The 15,751-nt window shown below is 39.9% G+C and overlaps 1 protein-coding gene across 2 annotated transcripts; it reads left to right on the forward strand.

The window, feature by feature from the left end:
- The first annotated feature begins 567 nt into the window (after positions 1–567).
- Positions 568–14,172, forward strand: LOC146461019 (uncharacterized). 2 transcript variants are annotated; one of them, XM_085087452.1, is made up of 11 exons: positions 573–1,005; positions 3,547–4,200; positions 5,770–6,144; positions 6,718–6,978; positions 7,248–7,509; positions 7,981–8,091; positions 8,614–8,691; positions 10,035–10,115; positions 12,086–12,130; positions 12,240–12,302; positions 13,572–14,172. In XM_085087452.1, the coding sequence occupies exons 1-11, from the start codon at positions 915–917 to the stop codon at positions 13,579–13,581; spliced, it is 2,031 nt and encodes a 676-aa protein (XP_084943578.1). In that variant the 5' UTR covers positions 573–914; the 3' UTR covers positions 13,582–14,172. The 2 variants fall into 2 exon arrangements, with proteins under 2 accessions (XP_084943579.1, XP_084943578.1); XM_085087453.1 differs by lacking the exon at positions 10,035–10,115 and having other exon boundaries at positions 568–1,005.
- Positions 14,173–15,751: the final 1,579 nt, after the last annotated feature.

Here is a 15,751-nt window from a genome sequence, read left to right on the forward strand (position 1 = left end):
TTTCTGTTCACATTTGTGATATAAGTCGGTGTTTATTTGCGATCTTTTTATCGACGGTCATTAGTGTGAACCAGGTTTAATGTGAGAGTTTGTAAGGGGGTCTAGGAGCAGTGCGCTGTCGGAAAATTTTGAAAATCGAACATTCTTTGCATTTTTTACTTCTCAGGGGAAGTGTACAACACTCTCAACCTTACTCTGATCTCCCTCTTAATTACTTTCACCTCTGTACTTGCGGGCAGGAGGCTATTAGAGTTTGGCTGCTAAACATATGCTCTTTGTGTTAAAATCCACGAGACACGTGAATCGCGAAGTGCGACCTCGCAAAAGTGTGCGATTCTCGATGCGCGCGACCCTCAGGTGTCTGTAAAGTGTGAGGTGAGGAAAGATGCCTCCGCCAAGTTTCACACTTCATTTCCTCGGTGACGACAGGGTTTACTTTTGAAGACTTATAAATAGAACAAAGAAAAGTTGGGTCAGTGAGTGACCTTGGGGTCGAGGGCTCCTTGTCAGTAGTGAGTACTGTTTTGTGGTCTAACTAGTAGCGGTTGTATAAATACTATTCGATTCAGTACCATTAACCTTCACCCTTCTTTGTGCCAAGTGGTACATTAAGGCCTCACTCGATTTCTTTAACAGTACTATAATGTAAAGCAATATCAAAGTATAACTTTACAATTTGCGTCACTCGTATTACAACATATATTTTCTGTCTAAACCACATCTGATAAAAGCGGGGAAAATAAACACGGGAAACAAAAAATCCCAAAATATAACGTGACAGCTGACGACACTTTCCCCTTTGACTTGTCACACGATGGCATCACTTGGTACAACCTCTCTTGATTTATACTTCGTGCTTGCGTGCCGTAAGGTATTTTAAGAGCACGTTAGAAAGTCAGTAGACCTACCAAAGGATGTGTCGAGCGGCATTGAAAAGTTGGAGTTGTTTTTTCTGCTGTTACAGTGTTTTAGGATTTGTAGTGATGTGCTGTTTTCACACAGAAGGTATGTACTGTAGCTAATTTCATGACGTGAAATGTGTTGTGAGTACCAGAGAGATACTCCCCCAAATTTAAGCCTGGAATCTATAATACGGTTCTCAGTTTTTATCGTGCAAACTGAATTACTGGCGCCTTATCGGGCCTTATCACTGTGAGTTTTTCGAAACCGTGGATTTGTGTCACATAAAACTATATCTTGTCAGGAATCCCTACAAGGAAAATTACGTAACACGACCATAAAATTGCGCTTAAAGCGCTTGTATCGCTGTTAGCCCCTATCTGTTCTCTTTATCGAATGTGTTTGACATTCGCTGCTCTTAGTCAAGGGTCAAGAAAACCAGTGGTTTTAACAGTTACTCTCAAATTCAGTCTAAGCCATGAAAACTATCAGACCTGATATATCTGTGTTTATGATCACTTCAAACTACACTTGAATCTCCCTGGTTAGCCTGAGTGCTGTCGTAAAACAGAGAGGAAATTCATAAATTGCATTTACATTACTGACTTCATACGAACTCCTTAATTCACCATCTTTCGTGATTCAAAGTTGTTGACTTTCGTAGGAAAAATTCAAATGTATTACGAGGGGACGGGAAAGAATAGCTCCCGTCCTCCCTCCCCCCGGCACCACGCCTCCTCCCAGTACTCTTTCAGGAGTGTGACGAGGAAACTAACCTTTACATCCGCAGTCCGTAGAAATTGGTACTGTAGTGTATTAAAGTACGAGGGCACGGGTAGGAGGCGCTGCTCTATTCAGTGCGTAAAAGAATAGCAAGCAATCTTCCTTCCCCCCCCCCCCCCCCATCCACCTTGCCTCGTCCCTCACCTCTTTTACGACTAGTATGACGAAGAAACGAACCTACGTTTCCGCAGTCCATAGAAATTTGAACTGTAGCGTATAGATTGACTTCGTGAAGACACCCAAAAACCGCGAGGCGAGCCATATTTTCTGCGTTCGGCAAGTCAAAATTTCAGTTTCACTGAAATTAAATCACCCTTAAATATTACGTGTAGTTACGAAGCGCTCTGTACACAAAATAGCGGCCTTTCGACAATGAAAATGAGTAAGCGTTGAGTGAGTGAGTGATTGGTACAAAATACTGTAGTAGTCAGAACTCGATTTAGAAAAAAAAGAGAACAACATTTACAAAGACGCGTTAGTTTGGCAAAGTCAATAATATTCTGTGTTTTCTGGTTAAATAAGACAACATCTTAATGGGGCAGTGTCACCTATTTGTGATGTTACTTTGAAAGGCCAAAAAACACATTTGCATCACTAAATCGTTAAAATAATGGTTCAGTTTTGTTAACAGTAACCAAGAGAAAATACACAGAAACTAGAGTTAGTTATCTTTGGCCGCGGATGGCCAAGATTGAAGTGGAATGAAACTTGAAAAAAAAACATTGCCAAATGTTTCAAGTTCTTCCAGCCTATTTGGAGAAATCGCTAGGAAAAAAAACTGATAATAGCTTATTCTTCCCGGGAGAAACCACTTAATATTTCTTTCTCGGTGCTTTAAGAGCAATTTGTTGTTAGCGGAAAGGTACCTTGTCAAATATTTGAGTAGTTTCGACCAAAACAGAGAAATCTCCGTGACAGTGCGCTCTCATAGTCTGTTCTAAAGTGCTTATAAAAGAATAGACTTTAATCATGAATGGCGGTAGATGAATTATTCTTTTATTTCCATGAAAATTAGCCTTACTTGCCTTTACCATGTGCAAAATTCAATAGAATTATTACTCCTAAAAATGAGGTTAGAGGGTCTTAGTAGGGCTAATTAACATATATCGAAAAGAATAATAAATCGGCCGTCATTATGCATAATGCATTAGGTCTATAGCAGCGAGTGCTTTTTTGGCTACTAACAGATGAAAGTTGAAGTACATAATTCTCCCTTTTAAATTCCCCTAACATTTTTTCAGCTTTACTTTGATTTTACGGAGAGGATCATTACATTTGTTTCATTCACCTGCCTAGCTCAGTGAACGATACTTGATTTACTGAGCGATATGTCTGGACCTCACTGTGGATTTCACAATATTTAATCAAGAATTCAAATAGTCAATAAAAATAAAAGATTTAGAGTAAGTGACTGATTCAGAAGTGATGAGGTTACCTATCGGTCATGTAAATATGTATCACACTTGTCGCTCAAGAGTGACAGGCACCTGATTGTAAGCCAGACAAGCACTTATTAGTCATGCATACAGACAGTCCATCGTTTAGACCATTAATTAGTCAGACAGCCACTCATGTTCGATATGTCACGTAGTAGGCCAATGAACGATTCCGTCAGTCAGTCAGTCAGTCAATCAGCAGTCAGCAGTCAGCATTCAGCAGTCAGTCAGCAGTCGGTCAGTCAGTCGGTCAGTCAATAAGTAGACAGTGACCTAGAGAGTCAATTAGTCGGTTAGCCCGTCACGACGTTGATACTATCAATCAAAATAAATCCTACCGGAAAACAAAACAACAAGAACAAAAAACTTAATTTTCAATAGGATTCAATTACAGATAGCCAAGGTATAAACACTATTCTTTCTTTAGTTTTTAGCCATACTCCCCGATGGCCTTCAGGAAAATACGGGCTACCAATGGCCGTGTCAGGCTGCCCTAAAGCCGATGGTTTCTCTTGGGATACTGGTTACATTTACCAAGACTTAGAGGACGACAACAGTCGTACCGCCTCTTCCTCGAACTTTCATCTCCAAGCTGAGGTTAAGAGTTCGGGGGACGTTCGACGAAGTTTCTGCATGAAGACGAATCAGTCTAGTGCCACTGACGCAGGAAGACAAAAATGGCCATTCGGTAAATACTGCATCTACAAGAAGGGCTCCACCTGTCCCAAGGGCCTGAGGAAGGGATCGGTCTTGTGGGATGATGAAAATGGCAAAAACGGAGTGAATTTAAATTTCCAGTCTGGCAGCGTTCCAAATGGGAAGTACAATCAAGATACCAAAATATTTTTTTGTTGTCAAACTGTGGGATCTTCTTCAAGCCCTGTAGAGTTGCCAATAGACAAACCTTTCTATCTGATTGCGTTTGACAATAAAGAGTGTCAAGAGGTTTTGAAGACCATACACACAACTGAGTTTATAAGATACGACACCGAGAATACAAGCAATCATGACAAACAAGATTATCCTTATCCATATGGTGCAGATCTTTACTTGCCTTATATCTACTACTGCTATTACCAAGGTAAGCCTTTGCTTGTTTGGTTGTAGTTTTCAGCTCTATTCTTGTCGCATTGTGTTCAGCGTTGTCCCAAGTTGGGGTGGGGCGCTATTCCCCGAAATTTTTGCTGAGGGTGTGCAGTTCGATTCCCCAAGCCCTCACCCCATTTCGACTAAAATACGTTATTTTCCTGTACCCTTTTTCAGACCTCCAGCTGGCCTCTTAAATTCACACCCACTTTCAGACCTGGCCTCTAAAATTCATATTCATTTTCAGAATCGCATACCAAAATGGTTAATTAAAATCGATGCCCTATTTCAGACCAAAACAGCCAAAAAACCATATCCTTTGCCGCCGCACATACCTATATAGCTTATATAGGGAGGTAACCCCCACCCACCCCACCCAGGTGTATAGTTTTCTGCAAGGGCCACATCGTTATCAATATTTCACCTATACTGTCACGAGCCCCGTACCGTCATTAGATAAGTTCCCTGATTGATTGATGGTTGCTGGATGGATGGAATACATTTGATGGATTTGTTGACGGATAGCTAGATGGATCAATTGATTGATAAGTCGGCTTAGACTTAAAAGTGGTAAGACCTGGAGGGGTGGTTAGCGCGTTGAACTTTTAATCGGACGGTGGAAAAATCAGAAGGTCGGTTGTCTCTGCATAACTGTGTTGTTTCCTTAGACAAAAAACTTCGCTCCAGATCGTTTCTGTTCACCTAGGTGCATAAATGAATACCGGCGAGATACTGCCGGAGGTAACGATGTGATGGACTAGCATTCCATTCAGGGAGGTGTGGCAATACTAGTACTGACTGAAACCAGGTTAAATTCTGGCCGTTTGGACCAACTTTGATCGCCAAAAGCAAGATATCATTTGCTCACAGGTCTTCCAAACACAGACTATCTTTCTTGAGGCTCATTAAGTTTCTTCTGAGCGCTTTCTTTGAGGTCAAAACTAATAATTTCCTTCAACAAGTAAAGACCTTACAGAGGAACTTTTAGCTATAACAAAATGGCGTCTACTTGTTCTCAACACTACGGAAGAAATTTTGATTGGCTGATTAGCTTATTGTCAAGCAATAAAAAAGTGGGCAGTAGATGCTCGGTTTCAGGCTCTAGCTTTTGTCTTGCGTTCAGAAACGAAAAAAGAGCTTGATCACAGGTCAGCTAGGTTATTAACTAGTTAATTCCTACATGCGTACTAGAATCAGCCATGTCTACGGCGTCTTGTGGGTTATAAAGCTGTTTTCAATTGAGCGTCGTAAAACCAAAACCAAAGTAATTACTCTGGCCAATCACAACAGGTGCAAACAGCGCAATGACGGCAATCAGAATTCAAAGCAAATACATGTAACCGGCGCCAAGAGCGGGAGAACTGGTGCGAGTAAGTCACGAGTGGTTTTGGTTTTACATGTTATTGGTTGAGATCAAAGTGGGGCGAGTTTTATCAACCAATCACAGAGCGTAGTAATGCAAAACCAAAGCAAAAACGCAATTACTTTCGACACTCAGTTGAAAACCGCACTAAAGAAAGGAATACGACAATTTTTTTTTCAAAACGTTTATTTTGCTTTTCAGCCTGCAGATGGACCAAAACTGCCTTAAAAGGTACCTTGTGGAGTCCTAACTACCCTAATAAGTACAAAAACTATGCTTGGTGTGAGTGGTACATTGAGGTCCCTACGAACTACATCATCTCACTGACATTTGAGGATTTCCAACTAGAGTTTATTGGTCCGTGCATGACCACGGCCTGTGCGTGTGATTATGTTGAGGTTCGAGAAACCTTGTCAGATGGAACGTCTGCTTTGATAGGGAAGTACTGCATGGGGGTCGCTTACCCTAAGGGTAATATTAGGACCCGTGGGAATAATATGACCGTTATATTCAGGTCTGACCACTGGATAGGAAAGCGTGGATTTAAAGCACGCTATGAAGCTATTCAAGTCACAGGTAAGGAACAATTGCAATCTTGTGTTTAACGAACTTTCAACGTTGTGCTATGTAACGAGTTAAGAACGTCAGGGTTTTTGTAGTCTACGGACAATCAGGTAGCAAGATTGTTCTAGAAATTGCAGGAAAAATTCAACAAAGCAGTTTGTATACCAAATGGTAGCAAGTTGAAGTTAAAGATTAATAAGTAAACAACCCTTTTTAAAATTGTACAATGCAACTGGATGCCTCTTTGAGCCTTTGAATCAATTTTTTTTTCGAGTCATGAATTCGAAGCATGAACTTAATAACGTTCCATCTGGCTCGGGTCATGACACGGCACGCCTGCGTAGAAAATGTTTCAGTGGTGTTGAGCGTTTTTCGGTTCCCGTTCGTGCGAAATTGAAACGAGAGCAAAAATAAACGGTAGGTTCCTTGTTCTCAACTCGGTCTCCCCTCGTTCAAATGTTCTGATACGTTCCAAGTTTTGCACTGTTATTTAGCATAAAGCGTTTGCGTAAACGCCCATAAAAACCCTCGGAAATATTCTGCCACGCCGGTCATTGAACCACTTTTCATTTCGTCTGTCAATAGTACCGACCAGTGTTGCGAGCACAACGACAGGAACCAACGACACAAAGTCCACAGGCGCCTCACCTGTTATCCCGACCACAGTTCCCTCAACAAGTACAAGTATTCAAAGTTCAACAAGCGGCAATGACATTTCCACCAGTTTTTCCAGGATGACCACTAGCGGGGAATGGACGACAACAGCAGCACAGCCATCTCCCAGCACAAACTCAAGCAGCAAGCCCACCTCTAGAGTGACGACACTGTTCACTAATCAAAACAGAAGTACGTTTTAAGAAAAACAAATAAGTAAGCAATTTGCCTTATATATTTATGAACTGAAGAAATGAGACCAGAGCGGATTGCGAAACAAGTCAGTGGTACCCGGGGGAGAGGGGTCTGTACTCCATGAAATGGCTTGTATATATGGAGGGGAGGGGGGGGAGGCTCCCCCTGAAAGGTTTGCCTTTTTCACTCTCGTATGTAACACTGACGGTTGGGGATACTCCCTATAAAGGACTACACGGATCAAAATCATCTTCTTTCTTTCACAGCCTCAACTTTGGTAACCGATGAGCCGACTGCTACGGAGCCTATTGAACCTTCAAAGGAGACTACAACCAAAGAAGAACTTTCATCCACCGACTCTAGTGCAGATGCTGAGGCGACAAACAACGCGACAATTGAGGCAGGTGCACACGAAGCGAGAAATGAACATCCGGGGACTGGGAATGTTAACACTATCATCGCTGTGACTGCTTCGATTATGGTTGGTGGAATTGCTGTTATCACAGTTGCTTGTTTCTGTAGAAAACGGTAAGGATTGTTGGCATCCCAGTATATGAAGAAACTAAAGAAAGTGCTTTATATAATTCTATAGTCTCCCAAAGCTCATTATATTAGACGGAAAAACAAGACTTCACTAGACATCGGACAAAGTGGGCCCTTGTACAACTTGTACAACAACCGGCCGTTTCTGATTGGTTGCTTGTTCTCGCTCGCGCACTGAACTTTGTTGGCAGAGGTGGCTAGACGATCAGAATGATTTTTTCGTTACGCAAAATATTGGATGAAAATGTTTGTTCGAGATCAAACATGGAAAATTAAACCATGAGTGCAAAGTTGAGAGAAGAGGCCAAACAGTGAAACATGTTCTTCCAACACGATGTTGGACGAAAATGTTTGACCGCTGAGTGGACTAACTGTTAAAGCCACATAACAGCATTTTACCATGTTTTCCTGCGCTCTGTCGATATTTCGATTAAAACTCTTATTTAATTTCTGCAGAAATCTTAAAAGAAAATTAAAACAGCGAGACAGCCTGACAGTAAATTTTACAGCTGCGGAAAACAACTACGGGATTTCAAACATGATTCCATGCAACATGCACGTTGGCAGGTAAGACAAAGTATGGCTTAGTTTTCTTACCCGCTACTTAAAAAAATAGTAACGATAGTTAACCATTGTTATGTGCAGTTGCAGTTCAACACTTTTAATTATGTAAAGTGGCCCTGAATCTCAACTGCTTCCTACGAAACATCATCACCAGGGGCCTTTAAAAAACGTTATGCGTCACTTCAATTCAGTTACATTTTCGGATCCGAGTCTCCCCATTTCCATGGCTCTCACGGCTGACTTATAGAGGAGGGTATTGACGACATTGTGACAAGTCCTTCACCGCCATTCATTAGAAGATTAGAACATGCGTACTGGGTTCCAAAAGTTGTACTCGGAGTCTAATACAATGTATTTCCCGGTGATGTTGACTTTGTTGCCTCAAGGGCATGAAGGAAAGTTCTTGCTATTTCACTTGAAGGAACAGGCCAGGATGGAACATCAGGGGCTTTGTATGAAGACACAAAGCAAACCAGAATTTAAAACAATTTGTTTAAATTTTCGATGTTTCCTGTTTTTTTGTAGTGAAGAAAACGAAGAAAAAGACGAAGGTGACACTTATATCACAAAGCTGCAAGAGTCTAACATTTTGTACGAAAACAGGTGCGTATTACACTAACTTTGAATATTTGGTCACTTTAGTATAGAAATGTTAGACACTGATATAAAGAGGTGATACTAACCAATGAAAGCATCCCGGGGGGGGGGGGTACTCCCTTATATGGGCTATATAGGTATGTGCGACGCCAAAGGGTATGGTTTTTCGGCTGTTTTGGTCATAAATAGGGTATCGCTTTTAGCCATTTTGCCGCCATTTTGGTAATAAATAGGGTATAGATTTTTGCACTCTAGTCCTGGGTTCGATTTTTTTTAGAAGAAGCTACTTCAGGTCATAAATAGGGTAGGGAAAATCGCAGATTTTAGTCATAAATAGGGTAAGGGTTTTGGGAAGCGGGCCGCACACCCCTACCCAATTTTTTTTGGAGTACCCCCCCGGGGAATGCATTCAATCGGATGACATCCCAGTATCAACCCCAGTAAGGGTGGGTCGGTACTAGTTCTTCAAATTAATCAGTGATACAAGATGGATACGAGTACGATATTTGCAATTATTTTTCCGGGCTAAGTTGTTGAACCTACTTCACTGCATGATATTATATAAAGGAAAATACAGAGAGATGTAAAGAATCAACCATAAGAGGACACAAAAAAACTGAGCCCTGTGTCCTCTTACGGTTGATTCTTTACATCTCGCTGTATTTTCCTTTAAGTTGTTCAAAGCCGGATTAAGCTAATCCTGGGCTAATGTGACTTTGAGTCGAGTTTAATAACTAATTAATAAAGATTCTTCCAAAAGATTCTTTTTCCTCAGTTTTGACTTAGACTTTCAGTTTACCATTAACTTAAAATTAGCTTCAAATAAATCAATCAATCAAATCAATCACTTTGTTTAAATGTATTTAGCGCAGAGCACTAATTGGAGACACTATACAGATCGAATTGGAATTTAGAAATGTTGGTTTTTGAGAAGAGGGGAAAACCGGAGAACCCGGAGAAAAACATCTTGGAGCAAGGTCGAGAACCAACAACAAACTCAACCCACAGCTTTTAAAAACATTTTTAATGAGCGAGATAAAAGCCTCGGTTAATTTAACGGTAATCGGCTTTCAAACAACCAGGCCCAGCTTACTAAATTTTCAGGTTAAATTTTCCTACCCAAAAACCTCGCGAAACGTTGTTACTATTAACCCCAAATTTAATATTAAAGCCTTAATTACAAAAGACCTAACGAACAGCAGTATGTCACCGGAAAGATCCGCCAGGTATTAGTCGACTTTTTTAAAGAAGGCTAAAGCATTCTTGGTAGAACGGTGAGGGGTTAACAGGAATATAAATAATCCTCATATTACAGTACAACAATCGATACAGTATCGTTCTTTCAACAGAGCCAGTTTTACAGACTCTATCGATCAGTTTGTAACGGATGATGGAATCAAAGAGAGTGATAATCCTCTTTACTCCAGCAGGTTAGACAAAGTTACCCTGAATGATCGCTACATACCCAGTAACAGCTCTAGCCGAGGAGACACGAGGTCCTGTCGACCAAAACCGAGGCCCGAAGACCGATGTCCAAGGCGCCGAGATTTTTCGATTCTCGAAGAGCTGCAAGTCGAATATTGGAGAGCAGGGTCCCCCCTTCCCCCCTTCCCCCCCCCCCCCCACTTACCTGAAGATCCTCACGTCTCGATAGATTTGAAAGGGGTAGTCTTTTTAGGATAAAGTTTTTGGGAGTTTGGAAGAGTCAAGGATCTACACGAACTATTTCATTTTTACTGTCACTGAAGTTGTTGCTGTTAACAATTTATTTTGATTGAAATTTACAACCGTTTAGGAAAATGCATTGCCTTCCATGTTACCTTCCATGAATGACTTTGCTCCAAGGGTCCAGAGAACTAATTGGGTTTTTTGTTTTGGAATATAGTTAACAAATCGACGGCAGTTTTCTATGGTCTATATATTATACACCATAAAATGACGTCAAAAAATGTTCAAAACTCAAGTGGAACCACGAGCCGCAGGCGAGTGGTTTCACTGCCAAGTTTAAGACATTTTATGGCGTCATTTTATGGTCTATAAGAGTATAGACCATAGAAAACTGCCGTCGATTTGTTTTTTACAACAACATGGAAAAAGTACGAGCGGAATTGGCTATTTTTTTTTTCGTTGAGAAAGCGCACGCGTTACATCTGACGTCATTTTTATTGTCTGCACTCTTATAGACAATAGCTACGAGCCAATCAGCGCGCGGGAATTTGGACAGTTATTGTAAAATTACTTTCTTACGTTTTTATTTGGAGAGGGATTTACGTAACAATTAAAGTTAAAAAAAAAACAATTTAATTTCTTTGCAATGTAAAGACTTGAAAACAAAGAAGAGTATTTTGACATTGATTATCCGGTTGTATTACGAAAAGATACAATTTTGCATAAATTAGGGCGTGATCGATTATCACCAAATTATTAGTCTGCCTAACAGAAGTAAAAAAGTGTTGAAATATGGTGATATTAAATGAGAACCATTCCTTAATTCAGATGAGCCTGGATCGTCCATTGGTCGCATGATATGATATCTGAGTCTGTTTCGTGCAAAACTGATAGAATTGTCTCAAATTTTTAATCTAAATTGTCTGAAATTTTTAGGTGACTTTTGAGTCTGAAATGAAAGCTATTGAGCAGACTGTACTTTCTCCCTTACTCTCTTATACTTAGTAAGTTAAAACTTACATACAGTACGCCATTTTGCGGAATCCCGGGGGGGGGAAGGTACTCCCATAAATTTGAAATAGGTGTGTGCCGCCCGCTTAGGTTCTTAAACCCTTGCCCTATTTAAGGATGAGACAAACGAAAATTTATACTCTATTTAAGGCCCAAACCCGATCAATGACACCGTATTCAAGGGAAAAACAAAAACTAAGAATTTAATGTTGTGAACAGCTTTGTTTCCTTCCTGTAACATCGGAGGTTAAGCATCAAGCATAGAACACTAGAGTAAGCCTAGCTTCATAATATGCCATCATAACCATGGAACATCTTTCAGAGAAGTTTGTTCACTTCTGTGACAGTGTTATGCTGATACAACTTAGGTACCCTATTTTAGGATCACACCGGGAACACAATGCCAACACGTGCAAAAATGATGCCCTCTTTAAGGATCGAGACTCTCAAAAACCATACCCTATCGGGCGGCACATACTTATCTAGCCATATATGGGAGCACACTGATGGGAGTACCCCCCCCCCCCCCAGGTATTTGAACCAGCTGCTGAAACGGAAATTTCCTGTTCAAACGATATTTGATTAAATAAAGAAAAAATTCCATTTTTTTAATAGCAACAAAACGCGTCCTTTTATAATCAGTGCGATTTGTCCACTCTCTATTGAAACAAACTATATGGTACGTATGGGAAAAATTACAAGGTCTTATCTCTCTTTTTAGTGTTGAAACTGATCAAGACAGCAATTGTAACGTTTTGTACGAAAGGTGAGCGGACTCCTCTCTCCCTCATAGTTTCATTTATTTTATAACTGAAATAGGTTCAAGACTGACATGCATGACTTAACGTTTTACACTTTTTAAAATCTCATTTCAGCCTGGAAGACCTTGCACTGTGTGTAAAGGAAGTTGGATCATCTGATAATTCTGTGTATGAGGGGTAGGTTTTGTTATTATCGACCTGAAACAGCACCCAGTTATCCTCTGCCGGTATATATCTTGTTCATACTAGTTATGCAATGCTTTCGAGTGGTATACCGTGAAATATCCCACGAGTGACTTGATTTTTCTTAGTATACACACGAGCGTGCATGAAAAGAAAAATCAAGTCACGAGTGGGACATTCACGGTATACCACGAGAAAACTTTGCATAACAAATTTATCCCATGCCACTCATTGAATCAACACAAAACGGCACTCTTTAATGCTTTAACTGCAAATACAATCAGTGAAAAAATATTCAACAGATTAGCAACTTTTCTTAAAAGTTCATAATTTTGATAAATTATTAAAAAAATATAAATAGGTACTGCTCATTAACTGTACAGAAGCCTTTCAACAAAAGGTAAGAAGTATTCAGGAAAAATTTGTAGGCCGCGAGGAAGGCCGGGATTTTTTCGTGGAATTCAACCCGTTCCATACCGCAGAATATGCAACGGGTTTCTAGCTTTCTGATTGGCTGTGTTCTCTATGACATGGGATAAACATCTTTATTATGTCGTATTTTGTGTTTTTGTTTCTCTTTTGTGTGTTAAGTACTGAATCTGTGAGACAACAAAACGAGTTAGGACTTCTTGTTATACAGAGCAATCCCAATGGAACATGAAAGTCACGCTTACAGAAGTCTGCCGTTCTTCTTTGCACTGACTACAAGAATTTTGAGAAAGGTTCTTGAGTCCTGAGATCGCTTGCTGTGAATTGCATGGCTTCAAGAAGAAACCCGGAAAATTGAAGTTGCTGTGTATATGGCAATAATAATGATGATGATGATAATGATGAAGATATTAAATAATGAGTGATTAAGGACTATATGCCAATCGAACGTGCAATAATAGATGTAGCGATGCCATTAGACCGAAACAGCTCAACAAAAATTTACGAAAAACCATCGAAATAAAAAGATCTTTAAATCGAAGTGAAAAGAATGTGGGAACTGAGAACAGAGACGGTTCCAATTGTCATAGTTGCCTTAGGACTTATTAAAGAGGGACTGACAGAGTAAACGTAGCACTGAAGTCATTAACATCGACGAGTTAGAAAAGTTGCAGTCTTCTCTTTTAAACTAAGCTTAAGAAAGATCGGGTTTAGCTACACTCCAAAGATATCTTAACCTACAGATAAGTATATCTATATCTAAGTAAGTAATATTTTTTAAAATTTTATTACCAATTCAAATCATGAATCTGAAGCGCCTTTGTTGCTTTCCAGGATGGTTTAATGCACACGGACAAGCTGTATACGTGGAAGGTCGCGCATATTTGAAATCCTGCTGGATCATATCGAGTCTACGAATGAAAAACTGAGAACAAATGAGATGATAATTAGATGAAGTTGACTGAGCACGCTTCAAGAATGGCATTAACACTTTCCATTACACTCAGTACTTTTCTAATGGCGGATTAGTATTTAGGATAAAGCGCTAAATATATTTTGCTTTTTAGCTTCAGCTAATAGCTATAGGTTCAGTAGAATTTGAGTCAAGACAAACATTTAGTGGTCCCTTAATACAGTCAATCTCCACTGAGATTGCAGGGTGAAAAATAAAATTAAGCTCTTAAATTACGCCCCAATGTCAACATGCATGCATGTATACTTACATGCATTTTCTTTCGCGTTTTATTTGGGAGAATTTGTTTACACACAAAGAAATTTGATCTTTGCTGATCACTTACTTTATTCTCAAGACCTACCTGTTCGATAAGGTATTGATATTGCAAGAAGAAGTTAGACGCTAGTCGGCACCATTGGGGTCCGGCTTAAACTGAGCCCTTGGCTGATTCAAGCAAAAATAAAAGGCCTCATTGTCTCATGAGTAAGAACAGTTGTAAACATGCACAAGAGGTTAGAGCTAGCCTTTACTTTTGCCGTACACTTAACACAAAGACTATTTTCAAAAACTCATAGAGCTTGGGTTACCTGTGAAAATTCGTGACATGAAAAAGAATCCGAACGCCGGCCATTTCTAGACTTCTGTCGACCTTCTGGACCCGGTTGTTCAAAGCCCGATTAAGCTAATCCTGGATCAATGTGAACTTTGATTCAAGTTTAATTACTAATCGGTAAAGATTCTTCCAAAAGATTTTTGGCCCTCAGGTTTGACTTAGACTTAAGGCTTTTAAACCACCTTAAAAGAGCGAGATTAGCGTTAGTCGGCTTTCGAACAATCCGGCCCAGGGGCCCGTTTCTCGAAAGTCCCGGTAACTTACCGGACCCGATAAGTATATTTTGAAATGTTTTTTTCGCCGATTACACAGTGATTACAGACATGGTACTTGGCCAATGTTTTCATAGAATTATAAGATTTTATAATTTAGTATTCAAAGCTAACAAAAATTGACTTCTGTTAAGAAACATTTATCACCAAAGACAGTTATCGGGCCCGGTAAGTTACCGGGTCTTTCGAGAAACGGGCCCCAGGCCTCGCGGCACAAGTAGATTGATCACGTTTATCGCAAGGAAACTCGAGAAGCCGGGCATGATAGTTAATTTAGCTACGACGGAGTTTTGAAGCGAAAGACCTTGGAACTCACTTATTTAGAATACTCTGTTAGCCAGAAATATTCGTTCTTCCAATTCGTCATGACCTCAATGTGCAACTTTTTTTGTGATAAACTTTTCCTATTGCTGCATATTATTCTTCATTATTCTTCTTCCTTCGTAATTTTTATGAGCACCCAATTCGGTGGATATCTGCTCGAATGACCTCAAGCACCTCAGAAATTCGAACTCGGTTAGTCATTAAGAAAGTCTACAAAACTTTTCTTCAGCAAAATGACAGCTCAAAATTAACATAACAATGACAAACTAATTCCTCTCGTTTTTTAAGGGCTAAATATGTCATTAAAAATGCGAAACTGAAAAATGGTCAGCTAACGTTTTCGTTAAGACAAGACAGCTGGTAAATTCGCGGAATAAAAGATTCCGTCCGGTTCCCTTAAACTTTCTGTAACGGCTAACATTTTCAGATAAAGCCGTCCAAACAGAGTAAACTGTATTGGCTCACACAAATATCTTTAAAAGGTCGCAAAATGAAAAGTTTCCCGATGAATGCGGCATACTGTTCGCGATCTCGCCAATGCAAACCTCATTCGCTGAGACTTTACAACTGACTTTTCCAAATGTTTCAACTCACTAACAGTTACTATTTTTTAAGGATTGTATTTATCTTTTTGTGTAATAGGAATAGCACTTGCACGTTCGTACAGTGAGTACGTGATCAATGGACTAAATCACTCTCAACTTTCTTTTTCTCTAATTACATAACATGCCAAGTCAGCCAAGCTACGCAATATTTTCTTACATGATTCACTTCATTATGTAATCACTCAGCTCAAAGAGATTATCTCAGAAAATCCTAGAGCCGGGGTACGGCATAAAGTGTACCATAC

The sequence above is a fragment of the Pavona decussata genome, unplaced genomic scaffold, assembly GCF_977016875.1.
Source record: "Pavona decussata unplaced genomic scaffold, jaPavDecu1.1 SCAFFOLD_202, whole genome shotgun sequence".
In the NCBI taxonomy this organism is placed as follows: domain Eukaryota; kingdom Metazoa; phylum Cnidaria; class Anthozoa; order Scleractinia; family Agariciidae; genus Pavona; species Pavona decussata.